This window comes from Pleurodeles waltl, chromosome 7 (genome assembly GCF_031143425.1).
Source record: "Pleurodeles waltl isolate 20211129_DDA chromosome 7, aPleWal1.hap1.20221129, whole genome shotgun sequence".
Lineage (NCBI taxonomy): Eukaryota > Metazoa > Chordata > Amphibia > Caudata > Salamandridae > Pleurodeles > Pleurodeles waltl.
Genome location: NC_090446.1, coordinates 550,806,484 through 550,828,394, shown reverse-complemented (window position 1 = coordinate 550,828,394; position 21,911 = coordinate 550,806,484). Strand labels below are relative to the sequence as shown.

Here is a 21,911-nt window from a genome sequence, read left to right as displayed (position 1 = left end):
GTAAGTTGATGTCACAGTGCCATAAATGTGTGAGCTCAGTTATAATCATGCTATTTAATATGCAGAAGCTTGCATTAATATACTGATGGTAGTGATGTTTTGGAAAATGTAACTGCCATTAAAGATATATTTTTTAAACATACTGAAACCTTAGGCCCTGGAGTTATGCTCAAATCCTGTCTCCACTCCTACTGGGGGCATATGCAATCCCATCCTACTTCTACAGTGGGAGTATTCCATAGGCAAAGAGAACTACATCATTTACCTTGTGAATATATAATTCTGCAGCACCTGTGCCAATGGCCTTTGGCAAGGCATGAATCATCAGCTGTAAATATATACATCAGACTGCCAGTTCACACGTGGTGGAGCGTAGCTTTCATAATCAAAATTAACATGAACTGCTTGCAAAATAATGTACAATGAAGCTGCATAGAAAACACATTAATATGTTTCTAATGTACGCATTTGAAATGTGCCCACGGGGAGTGGCCACCAATGTAAACGATGACTAACGAAATTGATTAATAATGGATTGTTAATGTACTAATGTATGATTCTGTGAAGCATTTAAGAATTATAGGTTAAGGTTTTGCTGAATAAATCATTAGGCCTTAGTTAGCAAGAGTCTGGGCCTAGCTGCCTGGTCTCATATTAAATGTGTTTTCTAACGTGCAATGTGCTGTCTTCCTGAAGGACATAAAGCTGTACTTTTCCAGAAGCTAGAAATGTGTGTAACCATAGTAAATTCTTTCTCATGAGACCCGACTTGCTCAAGGAGACATTCTTGTTTAATGCAACAGTGTAATTCGCGACAGGTACAAGGTCGCCTGAGCTGGTAAAGACAATGGAGCTACTGACTGGAGTTGTGCGTGTAACTTTTTCTACCTGCCATCTCACCCGATGAAGACGTAAATCACAGGAGCCAATGAACTGTATGATAACTGTCTTAGGTGAAAATTCGAGTAAGGTGACCACACAACCATTGGATAGAGACAGTGTTGCACCAACTACCGACAAATGGGAAATTAGAGGTTTGTCTGGCAAATTCAATTTAACGTCGCATTACAAGGAGACATCAGCCATTAGAGGGACACCCCTGCTGTTGCTCTGGAATTCCATCTTTGCCTTTGCTACTTTGATTCTTCAAACCATCCTCACCTTGTCTTGCCCAATATCTATTTCTTCTCCTCCTTAAGAGGGAAGAACTTTCTGCCCCGTTAGCTGAGACTTTGCTGTTCTATCCTGGCTGATGGTGGATCGACTACTATCCTGAGGACAAAGACTGACCCTGTATGCTGACCCATCACTGAGGGTAACTATATGATTATGAAATTGTAATTGTCTGCTTTCCTTTCCTTTCTAGGTACCAACTGCTTTTGACAGAGACCATAATCAGAGTTTTCAAAATTTGTGTTACTAAATTGTTTTGCATGAAGCCCAACATGCTGATGCTAGTTCAAGGTTAGGCAAGGAGTTCACTAATATTGGGTGCAACAGACAAAATGACTGAATCTTTGCTATGTTGAATAAGATGCGCTAATGATACTTTGCTAAATAGATACATGTTGACGCCGTGTTTTGTTCTAATGTTTATAATCTTCGCTTTGCTTAAATCTTATTCGAGTTGCCACATTATAACATTGTTGATGTGTTTTCTGGTGTTGCGACTAATAAACTTGCTAGAAGAGTGTAACCAATAGGGAATAAATATCATAAATTTTACTAAATTTGTGTGGCTATTCATGGCTGAGAGGTTGCTTTGCGTTAAAAATTCATATTGAAGTGATTAACTAATCTGATTGATTTATTACTTTGAATATTGATGAGATATCGATTTATTGATTGAAATGCTGAGTAGTTATCTCGTCTTAAGGTGTCTCCAATCAGGGTCAAAAGATTCATTGGCCTAGAACGAGTACCAGACTAAGTAAATTACCTAGGGCGGGACGCGTTAACATACGCTATTACTGTGCAGCACATGATTTCAATGCTAATCACATAGATAGCTAACCAGTGAAAAGCCACTTTACAACAGTGAGCTGGAAACCATTGTTCATAGATTTCCGCTTTATGTGTGAGCCCTCTGGAAACGCTGATTCCATAGGGTTTTAAATCTTCCCAGGACATAGGAGGGCCATTAGGAAATCAAACTCCCTAAAATCTGAAATTATGACCCTAGATATTTTAGATCGTTATAGGAGGTTTGTTGTGACATCTTAGAAATTGTGAGTGTCCAAAGACCGGCTCCTGTCTGTGGCTCCGCCCTGTCCCCATTGTTACTAGCCAATTACAATGCAATCAAATTGTGAAATTTAGGCTGGCAGACGTGGTACAAGCATTAACCAGGTGTTCCAGATTCCTGGCAACATGTTCAAATGGGAAAAAGTACTTTTTTGCCTCATCATATGTAAAGCAGAATTTTTTTATGGGAATTCTGATATGTCTTGGTTTGCATTCTTTAAAAATAAAATAAATTGAAATGGTAATATTGATCTCTTTTGTTTCAGAGAGACACTGGTGGTCCTTTAGTATGCCAAGTTGCCGGAAGCTGGCTTCTAGCTGGGATTGTGAGCTGGGGAGAAAACTGTGCTCTGCCCAGATACCCAGGCGTCTACACCCGCTTGTCTTACTACGCAGACTGGATAGCACAATATGTACAAGACATTGGATTTACACAGTTAGCCGTGTTGCAAGTAGTAAACACTAATCCAGTCTCCACTGCATCCAATACTACTGTCTCAAAAGGAACATCTGATGCAACGACTACAACAGTGATTTCTCCTGCTGCTACTATTACTACAGAGAAGAGCACTAGCACGACACACCAAAAACGAGGTTATCTTTCTCCCAGTACTAATTTTATCTTAATATTATTTATTTTTTATAGATTAACAAACTGTTCAATGAACAAACTGGTTTAGTGTAACATTTTGAAACATTCTTTATGATTTTTTTTTAGTTTGATCTTCGTATGTTTTCTACTTTACCTTCAAAATACCACTAACAGTCTGTCTTGTAGGCTTTCTGGTAAGAAAAATATCACAGATTTTCTCTGGCATTGGTTATCTGTGCCTATACTGTGCTTGCCTTTTTTAGGTCTTGGCTTTACCTACCTGATACCAAAAGACCTACTGTGTGAAATACTTAAAGTGACATTTGGTCGGCCCATGAATTATCAGTGGTTGTCTTTATTTTCAATCTCATTTTGTATTCCATGGCATTTTTCCTCTTCTTGTGTTTGTCCATCCCCTGGAGTACAGGCTGTTTACCATGCTTATGTTTGGATGACTTGAGTTCCTTCACAACTTAAATTCATGAAATTATTTTTTCTTTGGCTTTTAGAATTCAATGGGAATGCATGTGTGTCTTCCTCACTACTCCTCAGATCTATAGTCTGCAACACTCTTCACATCCCAAACCCCATGATCTATGTGTTGGTCCCTCACTCTCAAGCTCTGTTCCTTCTACCACCTCTTCCCATATTGCTTGGCTTTTATTATAACACCCAAGTCTGTTACTCCCCAGCCCTTTCATTGTTCACCAATGCCACCTGTAGGAAATCTTTACTTGCCCCATTTCTCCTTTGCTTCCCCCTTCCCAGTCTTTTTTTTCAAATGTATTGTTGATGCTCCGGGAGGGAATACCAACTGTAACTTCCTCCTAGACCACTCCTTTCTGTAAATGTCCCAGTGTGCATGTTTATGCAAAGTAGCCTCCAGGAACTTCAGGCAGGGAAAAAGTACATTTCTAAAAGTTTGGTTACCTTAATATTGATTAAAAACCCACCTTCATTGTTAAATTGGATTTTTACTATTAAACTAGTTGTTTATTTTTCTAGCCACTGCCAATCCTAGATACATAATTAGGCTTTTAATCTGTACCCTGGTCTTCTACATAGGCCAGCTAGGTCTGCCACAGTGAAAAAAAGCTTTTGGGAGCTAGTAACTGAAAGGATAGGTTAACATTAAATGTGTCCTAATTTTCAATACCATATACCCTGCATGGTAGGCTACAAGGCCTGCATAGGGGACTGATAAATACTAAAAAGGGAGGGTTAGAGCTGTCCACATTATCTATTTTCACAGGTCAAATTTCAGATATTAAATTGCTACAGTCAATCTACATTGATAGGTCTGAAGCGATGTTTGTACTGCCATTGCAACGGATGGCACAATAGGTGCTGCATTCCACTAGAGTCATTTAACTTCCAGGCCCTTGGTATATGTGTTATCATTTACTAGGGGCTTATAAGTCAAGTTATATATACCAAATAGAAATATGCCAATTCAACCATATTTAAAAGGAGGGCACCAACACTTTACCATTAGTTAGTAGGATTGAAGTGTTAAGAGTTGTAAAGCTGGCAAAAATACAGAGTTCAGCAAATGGCAAAAACAGGACGACCAACCAGAAAAGGTGAATTTCCTACACCCTTCCTCTTTCTTCATCACTCTGCAGAGTTATTTCAAGTATGGTGGATGAAGCATGTGATACAGCATAATTTTCTATTCTTTAGGGGTCTAGTGTAATCATCAAATACATTGCTTCACTGGTAGTATGGAATGTTGGTTATTTGCTGAATGTGTATTCCTGGAGCTAACATCAGTGCATCAATTTCAAATTACAGTGAAACCTATTTGACTTCACGAGAGGATGGTTTCCAAATCATTAAGGTTCATTAGCAAATTGGTCAAAATTACAGACGGCTTTATTCATTTAGTAAATTAATTTCTTAGGTAAACATAAAATTCAGTATTGTTAATTGTAGGAAATTAGGTTACTGGGTGAGAGGGATAAACCCTACTCAAGCAGCAACCACAATTTCTGTCAGGGTGAAGTCACAAATAGTGTTTTGTGCAGAAGCCGTTCAGATGACCTGTGGGCAGATGTGAGGTCCTATGCTGGGGATGCGTCAGCAGCACTGGATCCGATGGAGCTATTGATGAGTCTTGCAATGCAAGGTCCTGTGTCGTTATTAAGGGTGTCTTTAAAGGAGGCTTGCAGTGTGAATTCCAATGTATGTGTTGCATATTAGACGTTCCGATGAACCGTAGGCTGTGATGCGATGTCCTGCATCAGTGATGTATGGTGCAGTGGCACATCTTATGCAGAGCTGCAAGGAGATTCATCGTGCTGCATCAGTTCTGCCCAAGAGACAACATCCGGCTGGCAGAGAACTTCAGGCTCACTTCCAAGTGTCCAAGACAAAAGTGGCACCACTTGGGGGCAACACTCACAACAGTCAGAGTCCAGGTGCTGGGTTCAATGTGGATGGGGCCTTTTATGCACCTGAGGCTCTGATCAGGAGGCCAGCCAACTAGCTCTTGGAGTAACTCTGGTGGTTTTCGGTTCAAGATGCAGATCCAGTCCTTTTCACTAAGGCAACTGGGCAGTGAAGGAGGAGAGTAGCAGGGCAGCAAAGTAGCAGCTTTCTTGCAGCAGAGCAGCACAGCTGTACTGAGTCTTCCACAGGTCAAGAGGTGTACGGAAGAGTTGGGTCTGAGGGTCCACTAGTTATCATTAATGCTAGCTTTGAAGTAGGAACAGTTTCAAGAGGTTTCAGCCCCCAAAGATGTCTGGAATTTCCTACCCCTGTGCCCTGGCCTCAGCTTGTCTGGGGGCACAAAAAAACAGTACAAAACTATTTGTGAGTGTGCTGAGGTAGAGGCAGAGGCTTTGTAATGTGCAAGTGTGGCAGGTAACAGCTCTGACCCCCATCAAGTCAGAGATGGCCCATCTTGCCAACACCTATTCCTTCTCACTATCAGGGACCAATTTGCAAAGACCAACTGCCAGCTACACCTAGTCATGTGAACCAGAATATAGGCTGCAGACACCAAGATATTGGGACAAAAAAAATGCCAACATTCTAAAAGTTGAATTTTTTTAATTTGTGACTTAAAATCCGACTTTGCCATTAAAGATTAAAGATGGTTTAAAATTACAATTATTTATACACCAAACTCAAAATTCCTACATATTCCCAATTGAAAGTTATCACTTATTAAATTTAATAAGGTAACCCAATGTTATCCTGTGGGATAGGCAGGCTTTGCAGTAATGAAAAATGAATTTGAGTTTTTCACTGCCAGGACAGGTAAAACTTAAAAGTACATCCACATCTTTTTAAATACCGGTGTTCTGCTCTATGGCATGTTTAGAGCCTAACCTAGAGGTGGCATATATATATTAAATAGGAAGGACAAGGCCTAGCAAAAGGCTAATTTCGACAGGTCGAAATTACGGTTTAAAACTGCACACACAGGCTGCAATGACAGATCTGACACACGTTTAAAAGGCTGCTGAAGTGGGTGGTACATTAAATGCTGCATAATTTATAGTCCCGTGTAGTACCATTTTACAAGGGACTTACAAGTAAATTAAAGGACTAAATTTGGGCAAAGTTGGCTTTACCATGTTTAAGGGAGTGAGCACAGACACTTTAGCACAGATGAGCAGTGGCACACGGTCCTAGGACCAACAAAAATGAGCTCAGAAAAATGGAGGAGTGAGGGAAAACATTTTGGGGAAGACCACCTTATGGTCCACAGGTCTAACAATAATCAATCCACCAATATATATCAAATAGATGACAATGCAAATCATATAAGGTACACAATGCAGAAAAGATGAAGTATTGGTTCCATGAAGGAACTTCCCCAAATTAAATATACCTTTTGATAATGACAAAAGGACATGTGTGCTCAAAAGTCTGACTCAAAAACTAAAAATATAGGATCTCAAGTATCAGACCCTTGGCAAAGTCAGGAAAGGATCTCCTGTACTATTTTAAGAAAAACAGTTAAAAATACATTGTACTCTCTCCTCAATGACTTGCTGCTGGCAGCGCCAAGCTTGAAACAAGCAGGTTGCGCCATTCTCCTTGGAGCAGGTAAACTCTCCTTGTTCCCACCAACGAACAAAGTTGCACACAGCTGCATGGCCTTAAATGTGTCAGCGGTCCAGACTTTATAGTACAGGAGGATCATTCTCATCCCACACATGGTGTCAATTACAATTACATTGCTCCTGTAGCAAGAAAAAAACATGAAAGCTCATATTGAAATCAACCTGATGTTTAACAAGGAAAAGGCTTGGAGCAACTGAGGCTTACTCACAATTAGGCCAATATTAAGAATACACATTTGTTTATAATGAATATACTATAGCCTTAGAACCCGCCGTAGCGGGCTCTACCGGCTATTAAAGGCCCGCTCCCCGCGTTAAATTGGCTCGGGCATTTAACAAGGGAGAGGGACTTTAATAGCCGGTAGAGCCCGCTACGGCGGGTTCTACGGTTATTAGAACATTCTGCCACACAGGGCAGAATGTTCTATTAAAAAAATAAAAATTCACGCAGCCCGAGGGGATTAAAATCCCCTCCGGCTCCGTGAGGCTTTGTTCACAGCTTTTGCTGTGAACAAAGCGAACATTGGAATGTTGGCGCTGCGGGCTTTTACCGGCCAGTAAAAGCCCTCAGCACTCCATTGTTTTCAATGGAGCCCCCAGCATTCCAATGTTCTAATATAGGTTAGTGATTATACTGTGAATATGTAAAGTGTGGCTTCTTTTTGTGTATGTAGCTACACATAAACAAAAGGATTAACATGTGTTTAGTGAAGATTATAAGGCATTAAGGGACAGATTGACTAAAATGTGGCGCAGCGCAGTGCTGCGACAAAATTGCCAGCACTGCGTTACTTTAGAAAAGTATTTATTAGAATAAGGCGCAGCCCTGCATTTCCCCCTGGGCTGGTGCTAAATTTACCTGTCAGCGCCAATGCATTGAGAGATTTGATTGTTTATGTACAGGAAGGTATCCCTTACTGCACATAAGCAAACACTAATGTCGATTTGGCACTTCTATGGGTGCTGTAGAATGCAGCACACACAGAAGTGCCAAAGTGTCATTTTGAAAGATTGTTTATGTGCAGGAAGGGACACCTTTCTGCACCTAAATAATAATTTCTATCATTTTTCTCTTTCAATGTGTGCTTCAGAATGCAGCACACATAGAAAAAGCAAAAAACAGAAAGGAAAAAAAGTATTCCTCCTTGTTGTACCTTGCTAACACCACCTCTGGGGTGCTGTTAAAATTTGGAGCTGCCTCAGGTTTATGAAAATACATAAATCTGGGGTAGCATCAAAATGCAATGGGTGTTGCTGTGGCACACATACAACAGCACCCATTGCGCGTCTATTCCACGTGATGTGCAAAGTGGGTAGGGGCCATATTTACAAGGTGGAGTTAAGCCACAAAAAGTGGCTTAACGCCACCTTGTAAATAAGGTGCAGGGCATAGCGCCACCGGAGCGTCACATAAAATGATGCTCCAGTGGCACTAGGGACTCATAAATATGCCCCTAAATGTCTCACTACACTAGATGTCTGCCAGAAATTAACATTTAATCACCCCCTTTGTCTCCTTGGCTGCTCAGCACGTACGCTGGCTCTGGTCTCTTATTTTACTAATTAATATTGTGACATGTAGGACCCATCAGCCTTAGGGTGATCATTCCCCAAACATTTTGCCTTCACCCTCCTATTTTTCATAATATGTTTTTGCCATCATTAGGACTCTGTGCGCCTTATCACTGCTAACCAGTGCCAAAGTGCTTGTGATCAACGGAGCATATACCTTTACCACAAATGCCTTAACAAAGAATTTCGTTGCAAAGGTTTGAATGGTAAAGGTGTATGTGCGGTAAAGGTTTTAAAGGTAAGTACTGGTAAGTTTTAAGAGGTTTTAGTGTATATATATATATATATATATATATATATATATATATATATATATACACACACACACAATTATATGTATGTATTTTCATATATATATATATATATATATATATATATATATATATATATATATATATAGGTTTTGGAGGGATTAGGGTAGGTAATGGTTTTTCGGTGGGAAAGGCATTTTCAGGTTTTAGGGTGGGTATGGGTTTTGGGTGGTAAGGTTATTTTTAGGTTTTAGGGTGGATATGGGTTTTGGGGTGGTAAGGGTGTTTTTCAGGTTTTAGGGTGGGTATGGGTTTTGGGGTGGTAAGGGCTTTTTTAGGTTTTAGGGTGGGTATGGGTTTTGGGTGATAAGAGCATTTTTAGGTTTTAAGGTGGGTATGGTTTTCGGGGGTGGTAAGGGCATTTTTAGGTTTTAGGGTGGGTTGGGTTTTTAGGTGGTAAGGAGTGTTTAGAGTTAAGGGTGGGTATGTGTTTTGGGGTGGTAAGGGCATTTTTAGGCTTTAGGGTAGGTATGTGTTTTTGGATAATAATGGTGTTTTTAGGTTTTAGAGTAGGTATGGGTTTTTGGGTAGTAATGACATTTTAGGGGTTAATGGTGGGTACGTGATTTGGAGTGGCAAGGGGTGTTTAGGTTTTAGGGTAGGTATGGGTTTTAAGGAGATAAGGGTATTTTTAAGTTCTAGGGTGAGTATGGGTTTTAGGGTGGTGAAGGCATTTTTAGGTTTTAGGGTGAGTATAGGATTTAGGGTGGTAAGGGTAGTTTTAAGTTTTAGTGTCAGTATGGGTTTTGGGGTGGTAAGAGAATGTTTAGGTTTTATGGTGGGCATTGGTTTTGTGGTGATAAGGGCATTTGTAGGTGTTAGGGTGGGTATGGGTCTTTTGGTGGTAAGTGCATTTTTCGGTTTTAGGGTGGGTATGAGTTTGTGGGTGGTAAGGGGTGTTTAGATTTAAGGGTAGTATGAGCTTTATGGTGGTAAGGGCATTTTTAGGATTTTGGGTGGGTATGATACTTGGGGTGGTAAGGAGTGATTACGGTGGGTATGGATTTTTGGGTGGTAAGAGTATTTTTAGGTTTTAGCGTGAGTATTGGTTTTGAGATGGTAAGGGCATTTTTAGGTTTTATGGTGGGTGTGGGATTTGGGGTGGTAAGGGTATTTTTTAGAATTCATGGTGGGTATTGGTTTTGATGTGGTATGGGTATTTTTAGGTTTTAAGTGCTTATGGGATTTAGGATGGTAAGGGTATTTTTAGGTTTTAGGGTGGGTATGGGTTTTGGAGTGGTTGGGGCAGGTTTATGTTTTAGGGTGGGTATGGCTTTTTGGGTGGTAAGACATTTTCGGGTTAAGGATGGAAATAGCTTTTGAGGTAGTAATGGCATTTTTAAGTTTTAGGGTTGGTATGGGTTTTGGGGTGGTGAGGGGTATTAGGGTGAGTATGGGTGTCTAGGTGGTAAGGTCACTTTTAGGTTTTATGGTGGGTGTGTTTTTGGGTGGTAAAAGGTGTTTAGATTTAAGGGTGGGTATGAATTTAAGGGTGGTAAGGGCACTTTTAGGGTTTATGGTGGGTATGGAACTTGGGGTGGTAAGGTGTGATTAGGGTAGGTTTGGGTTTTGGAGTGGTAAGAGTAGTTTAGGTTTTAGGGTGCTTATGGTTTTTGAGATGGTAAGGACATTTTTAGCTTTTAGGGTCGGTATGGGATTTGGGTGGTAAGGGTATTTTTAGGTTTCAGGGTGGGTATGGGTTTTGGGGTGGTAAGGGCATTTTTTAGGTTTTATGGTGGGAATGGGCTTTGAGGTGGTAGGGGTATTTTTAGGTTTTAGGGTGCGTATGGGTGTTTGGGTGGTAAGGACATTTTTGGGGCTTAGGATGGGTATGGGTTTTAGGGTAATAAGGGCTTTTTAAGGTTTTAGGGTGGGTATGGGTTTTGGGTGATAAGGGGTGTTTAGGGTGGGTTTGGGGTTTTGGGTGGTAAGGGAATTCTTGGGGTTTAGGGTGGCAGGGGTTTTTGGGTGAAAAGGTGTGTAAATGTGTATATATATATATATATATATATATATCCAAAGTGTCGGTCCTGGAACAACGATGTGCCTAACTGCCGGTGCTGCGTTAGGGTAAAGGACCAAACCCTAAATATAACACAAGGAGAAGAAAACGCTGCACTCCCGGAGATTGCAATCAACTGCACATTTATTCCTCTTAATGCTGGTTGAGGCTATATCTGGCACCACGACGCGTTTCGACATCCGTCTTCTTCCTGGTGGTTTCTGCCATCTTAATAGACGAGCAGGATGCTGGTATTTATAGTTCCCATATAACTTTCAGCTGTGAGCCAAATGGAGAGGCTTCTCCTTCGCCGCACGTTCATTTCACTGCTAATTGAAAACGTATGTGAAATCCAAAGTTTCAAAAATCAGCAGATTAGCTACATGCTCAAAATGTCACGTTTTTGAAAATATGCCATCCTCGGATCCAAAGTTAGACAATGTGCTGATTTATAGAGCATGTGGTAATACAACACATTCCTGAATGAAATCACAGTTCTATGCCGATGTTAGTAACTCCCAGATAACTTTCAGCTGCAAGCCAAAGGAAGCAGTGCTCCTTCACTGCATGTTCATGTTTACTGCTGAATGAAAACGTGTGAAATACTGGATTATAAATATACGGGTTGACTTCATGCTCAAAGTGTCACGTTCTTAAAAAATATTACATCCTCGGATTCAAAAAAACAATATACTGATTTGTCGAGCATATGATGTTTAAGCGCATTCCTGCATGAATTCACAGTTCTTCTAAATGGAAATGCCGAACGTGCATCTCAAATCCCCGTGTGTAAACACAATCTCCATGTTCCCAGTTAAAATGAGATCTAAAAATTATCTTGTGCTCACCGTGCCTCGTAAAGTAAACAAACTGTAGAAAGAGCAAAGTCTCCGGGCCCCGAGAATCAGGGCCACATCAGCAAAATAGGTAATGTTTTAAGTGAAGAGAGCACTAGGCGCTTTGGAAGTCCGACTCCTTTGTCATAAAATCTTCCAGTGTGTGTACATAGGCAAGAGATACGTATCTCCTTGCTATCTTCAGAATCAAAACCATATGCCGGGCACCATCGTTGTATTTAAACAAATCCAAATATATATATAGTTACACATATAGGTTACACTTAAATGTTTACTTTTTACCACAAATATGCCTTTACCAACCATGCCTTTAAAATGAAATTTTCATGGTAAAGGCATGCGCGTTAAAGGCATATGCGTGATAAAAAAATTGTGGTTTTGATTATGTGTTGTAATGATGCATGCATTTTACTTACAACTTTGTAATGCATGTGTGGTAAGTGCATGCATTGTTCCGTCTTTCAACCCTCCCTAAAATGTGGTAAAATTAGCCTACATTCGACTGGCATATTCAATGTACTTATAGTGCATAGCAATATTGTGGGTTAATTTTCAGCACCTTACTTGGGCACATTTATTTTAGCTTAGGCCTGTGGCCTTTGCCCTTTTACCCAGGTATTTCAATTATTCGTTTTATTCCATTTTAGCATGCCCTGCTTCTAGCTGGATGTTTTATTTTCTAATCAACTGCTTTTCTGCAAAAGCATTGTTCTTAGTTTCTTTCCACAACATTTCACCCTCTGCTGAAGGCTGCACATAATAGTTTATCTAGTATTGTCACCACGAAAGCACGGAGCGAGCCTCGCCACCAAGACACATTATCACTCACACCTGTCCTCAGAACATAACACGTTTTATTGTAAAAACATCACACATGCCAAAGGAGGTTACAGAGGCCATTCTAGCCAGAGCAGCCACTCTGTGCTGCATGTCACTTTGCAGCTTTGGTGATCCAGGCCTGGTTTCTATAGCCAACTGAGGAGACAGCCAGCAGACCCATGTGCTCAGGTATGGGGCGTGGACCCTTTACATGGTCTAGTATGGGCAGAAAGGAGTATCACTGCTGTGCTCTCACGTAGATGCTAGGGGTGTAGGTATGAATTCTTAGACAAATGTTTATTCCAGGATGTTGGGATTGTTGATCTGTTTTTCACTAATGGTCACAATTCTGAGATATGTTTCATCTTCCTATTAATCGCAGCTCATGTCTTTAATCATAGAAGGCAGTCTTTTCAACTAATGCCTTCAAAACTGTCTATTAGAAATGGGGTCTCTATTCGACAGTGGCTTGCACCCTGTCAAAGTAGGGACCCTCACTCTAGTCAAGGTAAGAGAGTCACACAGCTACGATAAACCCTGCTCTCCCCTTTGGTAGCCTGGCACAAGCAGTCAGGCTCATCTCAGAGATAAGACAGTAACACAGTGAAAACACTACCACAGTACTCCAGACCAATTTAGAAAAATAGCCAATATTTAGCTGAGTAAAACAAGAACAAATGTCAAAAATCTAATTTGCACAATTAAAGATACACATTTTCAAAATTAAATCTTAGCATGGCACTTAGAAACACAATAGCTCAAACTGCAGCCATCATGGCATCTTGACTGAGTAATTCCCTTTAGTCCAATGCCACTCGTGAGGTAGTGATGGCCGGCCCCAGAGTCATATGGACCCCGGGTATTGTACCTTGGAAAATGATGAAGAAACAAAGACGTTGCACAGAGTCGGGAGGTGACGCTTCACTTGAGCCGGTGCAGTGTTGGTTCCTTACTGCTAGGCACAGAAGGTGAGGCATCCGTTCCCTATGGTTGCGGGGGGGGGGTGATGCGGTGTTGGTTGTGAGGCGCTGGTTCATTACGATCCGGTAGGGTAGATAAATCCAGCCGGTCAAGATGCGAGGCTTCGACTCTGCGGTGTCACAATCACACCATAAGCCACAGGTGCTGTGGCAGAGTCGAATGTCACAGACATTGGTGGAATGGCACTCAGTGTTCACCCTGTGGCTGGACATTGGAGTGCTGTGGCAGCGTCTGGCCTGCGGTGTTGGTCGCAGCCATTACACTCAGTGGTGACCACAGCTCTGGTACAGGCAGCAGCATGGAGTCAGAGAGCCGCATTGGTTCTGAAGTTGTTCTGGAGTAAATGTGCTTAGTATCTTCTTGGTTGCACCAGAGCTCACTTACAAGGACCCAGGAACTAGATTTGGCAATCCTTGGCAAGTCATGACTCTCAGCAAAAGAGCCTAGGACTGGCAGATTAAGTTTTTGATGTCCCTGAGACTTCCTAACAGGAGACAAGCTCAGTTCAAGCCCTTGGAGAACATTGGAAACTAGGATGTAGAAAGAAATGTCCAGTCTTTGTACTTCAAGAAGCAGTATAGCATCCAGCTCTTCTTCCTGGCAGACTGTCCTCAGGACATAAGTTTTCTAACTATGTAGTGTCATAGGGCCAGTACTTATGCCCATTTCTGTCTTTGAAGTAGGCAAGTTTCAAAGAGAAGTTTTTTAGTTCACAAAACCCTGCTTTCTTGCCTTGGCCCAGACACACGCCAGGGATTTTGAGACTGCTTTCTGGACACATGTGGAACATCCCTAGTAAAAATAAATGTCTTGTCACATTGGCCCCCATTGCAAGTGTGCAGGATGAAGGTATGTACAGCATCCTATAAAATACCATGACCTCAGTTTGTATCGCACAAAACTTAGTAATTTTTTTTTTTCTTTTCTTGGGGTTTTCCCCAGATGAATGTAAGGGAAACATAGGGGCAGATTTACAAGCCCCTGGCACTTCCTTGTGCACACTAGTGTTACTTTTTTATGCTATTGTGGAGAAATGAGGCAATTGTAGCCACACCAGATTTACAAAGTGGCGCAATTCATGCATTGTGCCTCTTCCTCCCCTTCCTTGCACCACATTATGCCTGCATCAGGCATAATATATGCAAGGGAGGCATTCTGGCACTAGGAGGCCCGCAAAAATGGTGAATTGAAATCTACAAGGTTTCATTGTGCCATTTTTTGTGTCATTTTTAATGCCTGATCAAATCAGGCGTTAAAATGATAGACACCTATGGGTCTCCCCACACTTTGCTGCACTAGAGTCAAAATGTTTGACGCTAGTGTAGCAAAGCACCACAGTAGCTTCAAAAGGTTTTAAGCTATTGCCCAAACGACAACCATGGTGTTGTTAGGTGGGGCAGGGGTGACGCAAGGAAATGGGCACATCTGCGCCGATGTACCAGTCTCTTGTAAGTCCGCCCCATAGTGAGTGTATGGAGCTGGGTTCTGGTTGCAGTATCATCCCCACACACTTTCTGCCTGTTTTCAGATGCAACTTCAACTGAAGTGAACTGGGTTCCTGCTAACCAGGTCCCCAGTGCCAGTGTCCCTTCCCTAAAACAAGACACCTGTTCACTTGATTCCCAAGTGACCAGGCCCTTCAGCCCCCTGTAAGTCCCTCGTAAATGGTACCCCTGGGACTTAGGGCATGAGTACTAAAGAGGGGCCCTCAGAGCTGCAACAAAACTTGTGCCACTCTCAGAGACCCAGCACCAACCTTATGCAGACTGCCCTTGCAGGCTGTGTGATAATGTGCTCTGAAAATTTAAAACACGACATTGCATACACTTGTGTGCCGTATCCAATAAAACACTGCTTGTAATATCTGTAAGTCACCCCTACAGCAGGCCTTCAGCCCTAAGACAGGGTGCATTATATTACAAGTGAGGGCATATATTCATGAGCAAATATGCCCCTACTATGTCTTTTGTCAGTTCTTAGACATAGTAAGTGTACAGGGAAGCTATTTTAAATACACGTGCTGGACACTGGTCACTACTAGGTCCCCAGCTACCTGATAGCTTCTCTGAAACTAGGGACATTTGTTATCAAACATCTCATATTAATAAACCCTCACTGATTCCGGGGATGGATTTATTAATACATGCTCCTGGAGGGCACATTAGAGGTGCCCCCTGAAAAGCCTACCAACTGCTGGTGAGCTCACTGACTGGCTCTGGCCAGTCTGCCACCAACTAATGAGAATATGACCTCCTAGGGGGAGAACCTATGCTCTAGAGAGGTAAGAAACAAAAGCCTTTTCGGGCTGGGTGTTACGCAACCCAACCCATAGGATGACATGCATTCCAAGGCAGGAGCTTCAAAGAAGCTCACCGCCTTTGGTATGCAGACCTGGCCTTCCTCAGAGGAAGATGCCAATGCCCCTGCCCCAGGACCCCTCTGGCACCTGGACAGGTGGGAATATGAGTTATGAAGGAGACGCAACACACTTCCTGATGGTGAACACCCCTAGGGTGGTCAGCCTGAAGTGGACACAACTTAGGAACTTCTGGCATCTTACATGTGGTAGAAGTTAGGGACTCTGGACAGGGTGATGCACACTCCCCACAGGAAGTGGTCATCTCGGGAGTGTAGTGACCCCAAGGGTACTGAGCCCGTTGGCTACTACCCCTCTCTCTCCTTAATGCCACCTAAATTGAGTATTTAGGGGTCTCCATGATACCAGATCCTCAGATATTAGCTGGACGCAAAAGGAAAAGAGGATGAAAAGCCTGCTGAACCCAAGAACCGAGGAGCTCAACTGACGTGGCACCAACCTTGTCGGCCTGCTGCTGCACCGGACCCTTGAGGAGCAACTGACCTTTCCTGCCACTGCAGCTGTCAAGAATCTTGGAGAGCTGACATTGCTCCACAAATCACGAAGAAGAACCCCTTGAAGTGGGGGAGCTGTTTTCCTGCATCCACAGGCACCCAAGTAAGAAATGGGACTGCCAAAAAACAACGCCGGACATCACCAGTGACCCGAGCCGCCTAATCCATGTTGAAGTAGGCCATTTGTGTCAGGCTGGTCCTCAGGCCCTCCAGAAGAGAAGTCCACCCTGTGCTCACCAACTGTGGACTTCACAATTGCACCTGCAGACTGTTTCTGCAGACCCCCTTGCAACTGCGAGTGACCAGGAGGCAAAGCCTGATGCCCTAGGACACCTCTGCACTCATCCGTCTCACACCCAGAAGGGGAGAACCAAGGGTGTCCCCACATCTCCTCACTTCGTGAGCCCTGAGTCCTCTTCTTGGCTTGGTCAGGCTGGAACCCCAGTCCATGTCTGTAGAGTGTTTCTGCACCCCCCACACAACTGTGAGGAACTCCAGTGCTGGAACTAATGGCAGAAGACACTCCTGCATCTGTGCACTACAAGCTGATGAGGAGTGGACTGGCAGTGTTCCTACGTGCTTGAGGACCCTCAAGGGTTGAGCCCCCCTGTAAGTTCCCCTGGACTGTCTTTCCACAGTCCATCCCTGCGGCTACTTTGTAACCTGACCAATCCTCTGTGACTTGGGACACCTGATGCTGTTACCCAAATCTGCACCTGGATGCAAGAGAGCTCCCCGAGGTGACTTGTTGGTGTGGCCTTCGACCTTGCACCAAAACCCCCTTAAGTTCCAGAGATTGGTCCCTTAAGTCATTATACTGTACTGGAATTGCTGTCTTTTTGTATCTTCCAGAGGATTGCATTATGGTTTCCTGAAAAATGCAGTGTCTATTTTTGAAAACGATAAAAATGCATAACTCGAAAAGTAGTCATCTGATCCCAATGATTTTGGTATCTAAATGTATATAAAAGCATGTCTTATTTTTAGAAATTAGTGTTGGATTTCTTTATTGAGTGTGTTTCTCACTTACTGCATGAGTGTGTTTTACATGCTTAGCACTACACTCTTATATGCCTAACTGATTGACCACACTACCCAAAAAAGAACATTTGCTATGTCATCTGTGCCTCTGTGATACCTCTGGGGATTGCTTGGCCTCATTGCACAGAGTACCTGATTTTGGTCCACTGTATAAAGAGCCAGCTTCCTATAGTGAGATTTTGATAACAATCGTATAGCTTGGAATTCTGACCCTGGGATGATCAGAAAACACGTTTGGCTAGCGATATTTCATTTCAGTCAGGGGTGTTCATGGTGCACACACCTTTTATCGCCTAATACTGGCTTCTGGAGGTCCTAATATATGACTAAAATAATTTTACTTGTATTTTGTGTTGCATTTTGATGTGTTAGTGAAGTCTTGTGTTTTGTGCTTTTGGGTTTTTGGCAGCAGTATTGCGATCTGTAGTGTGGTTGCTGTCATGTTCTTATTGACTTTTTTGTGTCGTGGTTTATTATGTTTTATTTGTGTAAGTGTGCTGCTTTGTACTACACTGTTGTGTAATGTTTTGTTGTTTACAATTGCTACTACATACCCAGCAAAAAGCCCCACATTATATTGAGGTTTCTATGACAGACAAACTATTGTCTATGGTGATACAGTAGTGCAGCATTAACCCTTCATCTATTGAAGATAGCAGTCAGTCACAATCTGGGGGAAGGACTGTGTCATACATTTACTTTCATTTCTCACTTTATGGACACAACTCCATCATGTTCTCAAAAACGATTTGTGTCTGAGGCTCGCAGGAGAAACTTTAAAGCACCACCGCATATGGACACATTCAGGTCTACGATTGTCACTGCTAGACATGTGAAAAGCTTTTATGGGGCAGAGCTTTCGTGGAACTTCACTGATGCAAGATTCATCTCAAAATTAAGAAGACAACTAGTCTGGGGGAAGATAAAACATAGAAATCGGTGCCATCTGCTGGTGTTGCACATTAGCTACGTCAAGAAGAATCAGTTTAAGTTCCATTTTATTGTTTCATTGAACATGGCTGTTCTCCCCTTGCGATGTCCCTTGGCCCACCACATAGATGAAACAGGCCTGATCGAGGCCTTGCCTAACAAAAAGGACCACTACTCCAGATAGCAGTAAGATGCACACAAATCGTACCAACATGTTGAAGACAGCAAGTGGGCCAGCTCGAGCTAGTTCCCTTAGGTGGAAGCATCATCTTCCTACCTTTTCCCTCCTGACTCCAGTCTAGAAGCTCTCTTCCCTCTTCGCCACCTCGTTCTGCTCTCCAAAACTGCACTGGACTCCAGAAAAACACGTAGAACCATGTGCAAGTATTTTACACTTGTATCGACATAAACAAAATCACCTTTCTCCAGCTGAGGAAAAGCATTGACAGTACCAAGACTAAGAGCTACATTTACAAGGCCCGTGGTGCAGGGCTGTGTAGCAAGTTCTTTGCCGCACAGCCCTGCGTCACTGGTAGAGGGAAGAAATATGTTGTATCTAGAAGATACAGCGCATTTCTGTCCTCCCTGGGCTCTGGCACACAAATTGCTGCCATGCGCCAACGCAGGCACCCTTACACCATGGCACAAGGGTGCCTGCCCTTCAGCGATGATTGTTTTTGTACAGGAAGGGACACCTTCATGTAGAAAAACAATAAATGGAGACAATTGCAGCACACATAGAAAGAGGAGAAAATGGGGAAAAATAAACATTTTTCTCCCCGTTGCGTCAGTCTTACACCACCCCTAAGGTAGCGTAAGCTCTTGATGAATTCCCAGGTTTATGAAACCTTGTAAATCTGTGAATACGTCGAAATCCATGGCTGTTGCATGGAAACACCAACCCATTGAAATTTCTCTCTGACGCAAAGTAAGGCAGCGCAGCAACTTGCGCTTTGTTGCCTTGCTCCATTTCTACAAGGCTACATATAACCATGCAAAGTGGCTTTGCGTGGCCATGTACATATGAGTGTGCAGTCTGCACCGCCGGTGAGTCACAAAAACTGACGCACAGGCGACGCAGGCTGTTTGTAAATATGGTTTCAAGAGCTATTGCAACAGGAATTGTCCAGACCTGAGCACAAGAGCCAGCAGATATATAGAACTAATGATAAATACCTTCAGAGAAGCGGCCAAATAATATGTAAAAATACATTTCCCATTGACTCACTCAAAATCCATACGTGACAGCAAGACAGATATGTAAAGACTGCTACCAACAAACCTAAAATAACTAACAAAAATGTATAGTTCTGCACCCTGAATACTGAAAAAGCAGCAAAATGATTGAATGATGTTAACTGGATGAAAGTTGAGAAGCATGGTTGGGTATACAATGTTTAGAAATAAAACAATACGTGAATTTGTTTGTCACATAGATTCAACAAATACATCGTTTACATGTGCCAAAAATGTTCAAAACAATAAACTCGGCCATGGTGGATTGTGGAATGAACTTGAAAATAATGTATGGAAGATAGTTTACAGGTGGCATTAACACACAACGTATGTTTCACTAAAAACAAAAAAAACTAAGAAATTTTAGCTAGCGTGTGCCTGAATAAACATGTTACTTATGCAGTAGGTGGGATGTATGCATTGATACTGTGACTGGTATAAGGCCTGTAAATGTGGATGGCTTAGTCCTCAAGGAGGTAGGTGACTAGACCCAATTCTAAAGGTGCACAGAACTGAAATAAAAACAAATAAGCTCATTAATAAAAGAGGAGGTGAAGAGAATGTTTTTGAATGATGAGATGTCCAAAGCGGTTTATCATGGCACAATGAGGTCTGTGCTCAGATTCTCAGAGCCGTATTTATAGGCCCCTAGCACTGCAGGAGCGTCACTTTTAGTGACACTCCTGTGGCGCTAAGCACAGCGCCGTAATTACAAGGTGGCGAAAGGCCACTTTTTGTGGCTTAACGCCACCTTGTAAATACAGCCCCATCCAACGCAGCACTGTGTGTGTAAGGGGCGTGCAATGGGTGTTATTGTGGGCGTGCCACAGCAACACCCATTGCATTTTGACACTGACCCAGATTTATGAAATTTCGTAAACCTGAGGAGGTGCCAAAGTCTAACACGACCACCTGGGTGGCGTTAGCAGGGCGCACCGAGAAGGAATACTTTTATTCCTCCTTGTTTTTTGCTTTTTCTATGCGGGCTGCATTCTGGTGCACCCATAGAAAACGCAAAATGCCGGAAATGATTATTTATGTGTGGGAGGGTGTCAATTCCTGCACATAAACAATCATTTGAAAATGACGCTTTGACACTTCTGTGTGTGCTGCATTGTGCAGTACACACACAAGTGCCAAAGCAACATTAGTGATTGTTTCTGTGCAGGAAGGGACACCTTCCCGCACATAAACAATCACACCCCTCAACAGAGGCATCCTCGCACGATGGTGCAAGGATGCCTGCGTTGGCAATTGCAGCTAAATTTGGTGCCAGCGCAGGGGGAAATGCAGGGGTGCACTGTATTCCCTTAAATACAGCGCATCCCTGCATTTCTAAAGTGAGGCAGCGCAGTGCTGCCAATTTTGGCACAGCACCGTGCTGCGCCACTTTTCTTTAAAGCTGGCCCTTAATGTCTTGTTAATTCACTTGAGGTACTACTCTATCAACGTCATCAGTACTGGGGCACTTGGCGTTGAGCATGTTTGGATAATAAAGAGCATACAACACAATTTTTATTTAAGGGCAATTAATGTCCAAAGCAAATTCATATCTAGTAAATATTGTGGCAACTGCTTGAAAATGTCAATTACGAACACAGTAGTGGACTCTTGCTGTATTTCTCTTAGTCGCTTCAAAGATACAGTGATGGTGTGCTGCCATCTTTATGTCCGACTTTTTTTTGCAAGCACATCCAAAAGAATGACTGTGAATTGTTAACCGCGCAGCACGTAATGAAAACGATGATTTAGTTGCAGGAAAGGATTTCAAGATCATTAGGTTCTAATTCTAGTTTACCCATTAGTATCAATTTTCTGATTGTTTGAAGGTCGGTTAACCTCTATTACGCTCGACCTAGGTACTTTACTTACACAGGGACTCGTTTTAGGCCAATTAATCTTTTGACTCTGATTGGAGGCACCTTAAGATGAGATCTCTATTCTGCATTGCAATCAATGAATCAATAGCCCCATCAAGGTTCACAATAACGATCAATCAAATCAATTAATAAGGATTGAAACACACCATGACACTCCAGCCATGAATAACCATACAATTATAGTAAGAATTTTTATATTTATTCCCTATTGGTTACACTCTACTAGTAGGTTTATTAGTCCCAATACCAGAAAACACAACAACAATGTCACAATGTGGCAACTTGAATAAGACTTCATCAAAGCAAAGATCATGAACATTAGAACAAAGCACAACGTCAACATGAATCAACTTTAGCAGAGTATCATTAGCGCATTTATTCAACAAAGCAAAGATTCAGTCATTTGTCTATTTGCATTTGTTTTAGTAAACTCCTTAACTATCCTCTAATTAGCATCAGCATGTTGGGCTTCATGCAAAACAATTTAGTAACACAAATT

The 21,911-nt window shown here is 42.3% G+C and overlaps 1 protein-coding gene across 1 annotated transcript in view; it reads left to right on the top strand.

Moving 5' to 3' along the window:
- Window positions 1–21,911, top strand: part of LOC138246925 (serine protease 27-like) — a 187,053-nt gene that overhangs the window by 47,633 nt on the left and 117,509 nt on the right. The window contains exon 2 of the mRNA XM_069201672.1: window positions 2,511–2,838. Within this exon, the coding sequence (XP_069057773.1) occupies window positions 2,511–2,838 (328 nt within the window). The remainder of the gene's footprint in view (window positions 1–2,510; window positions 2,839–21,911) is intronic.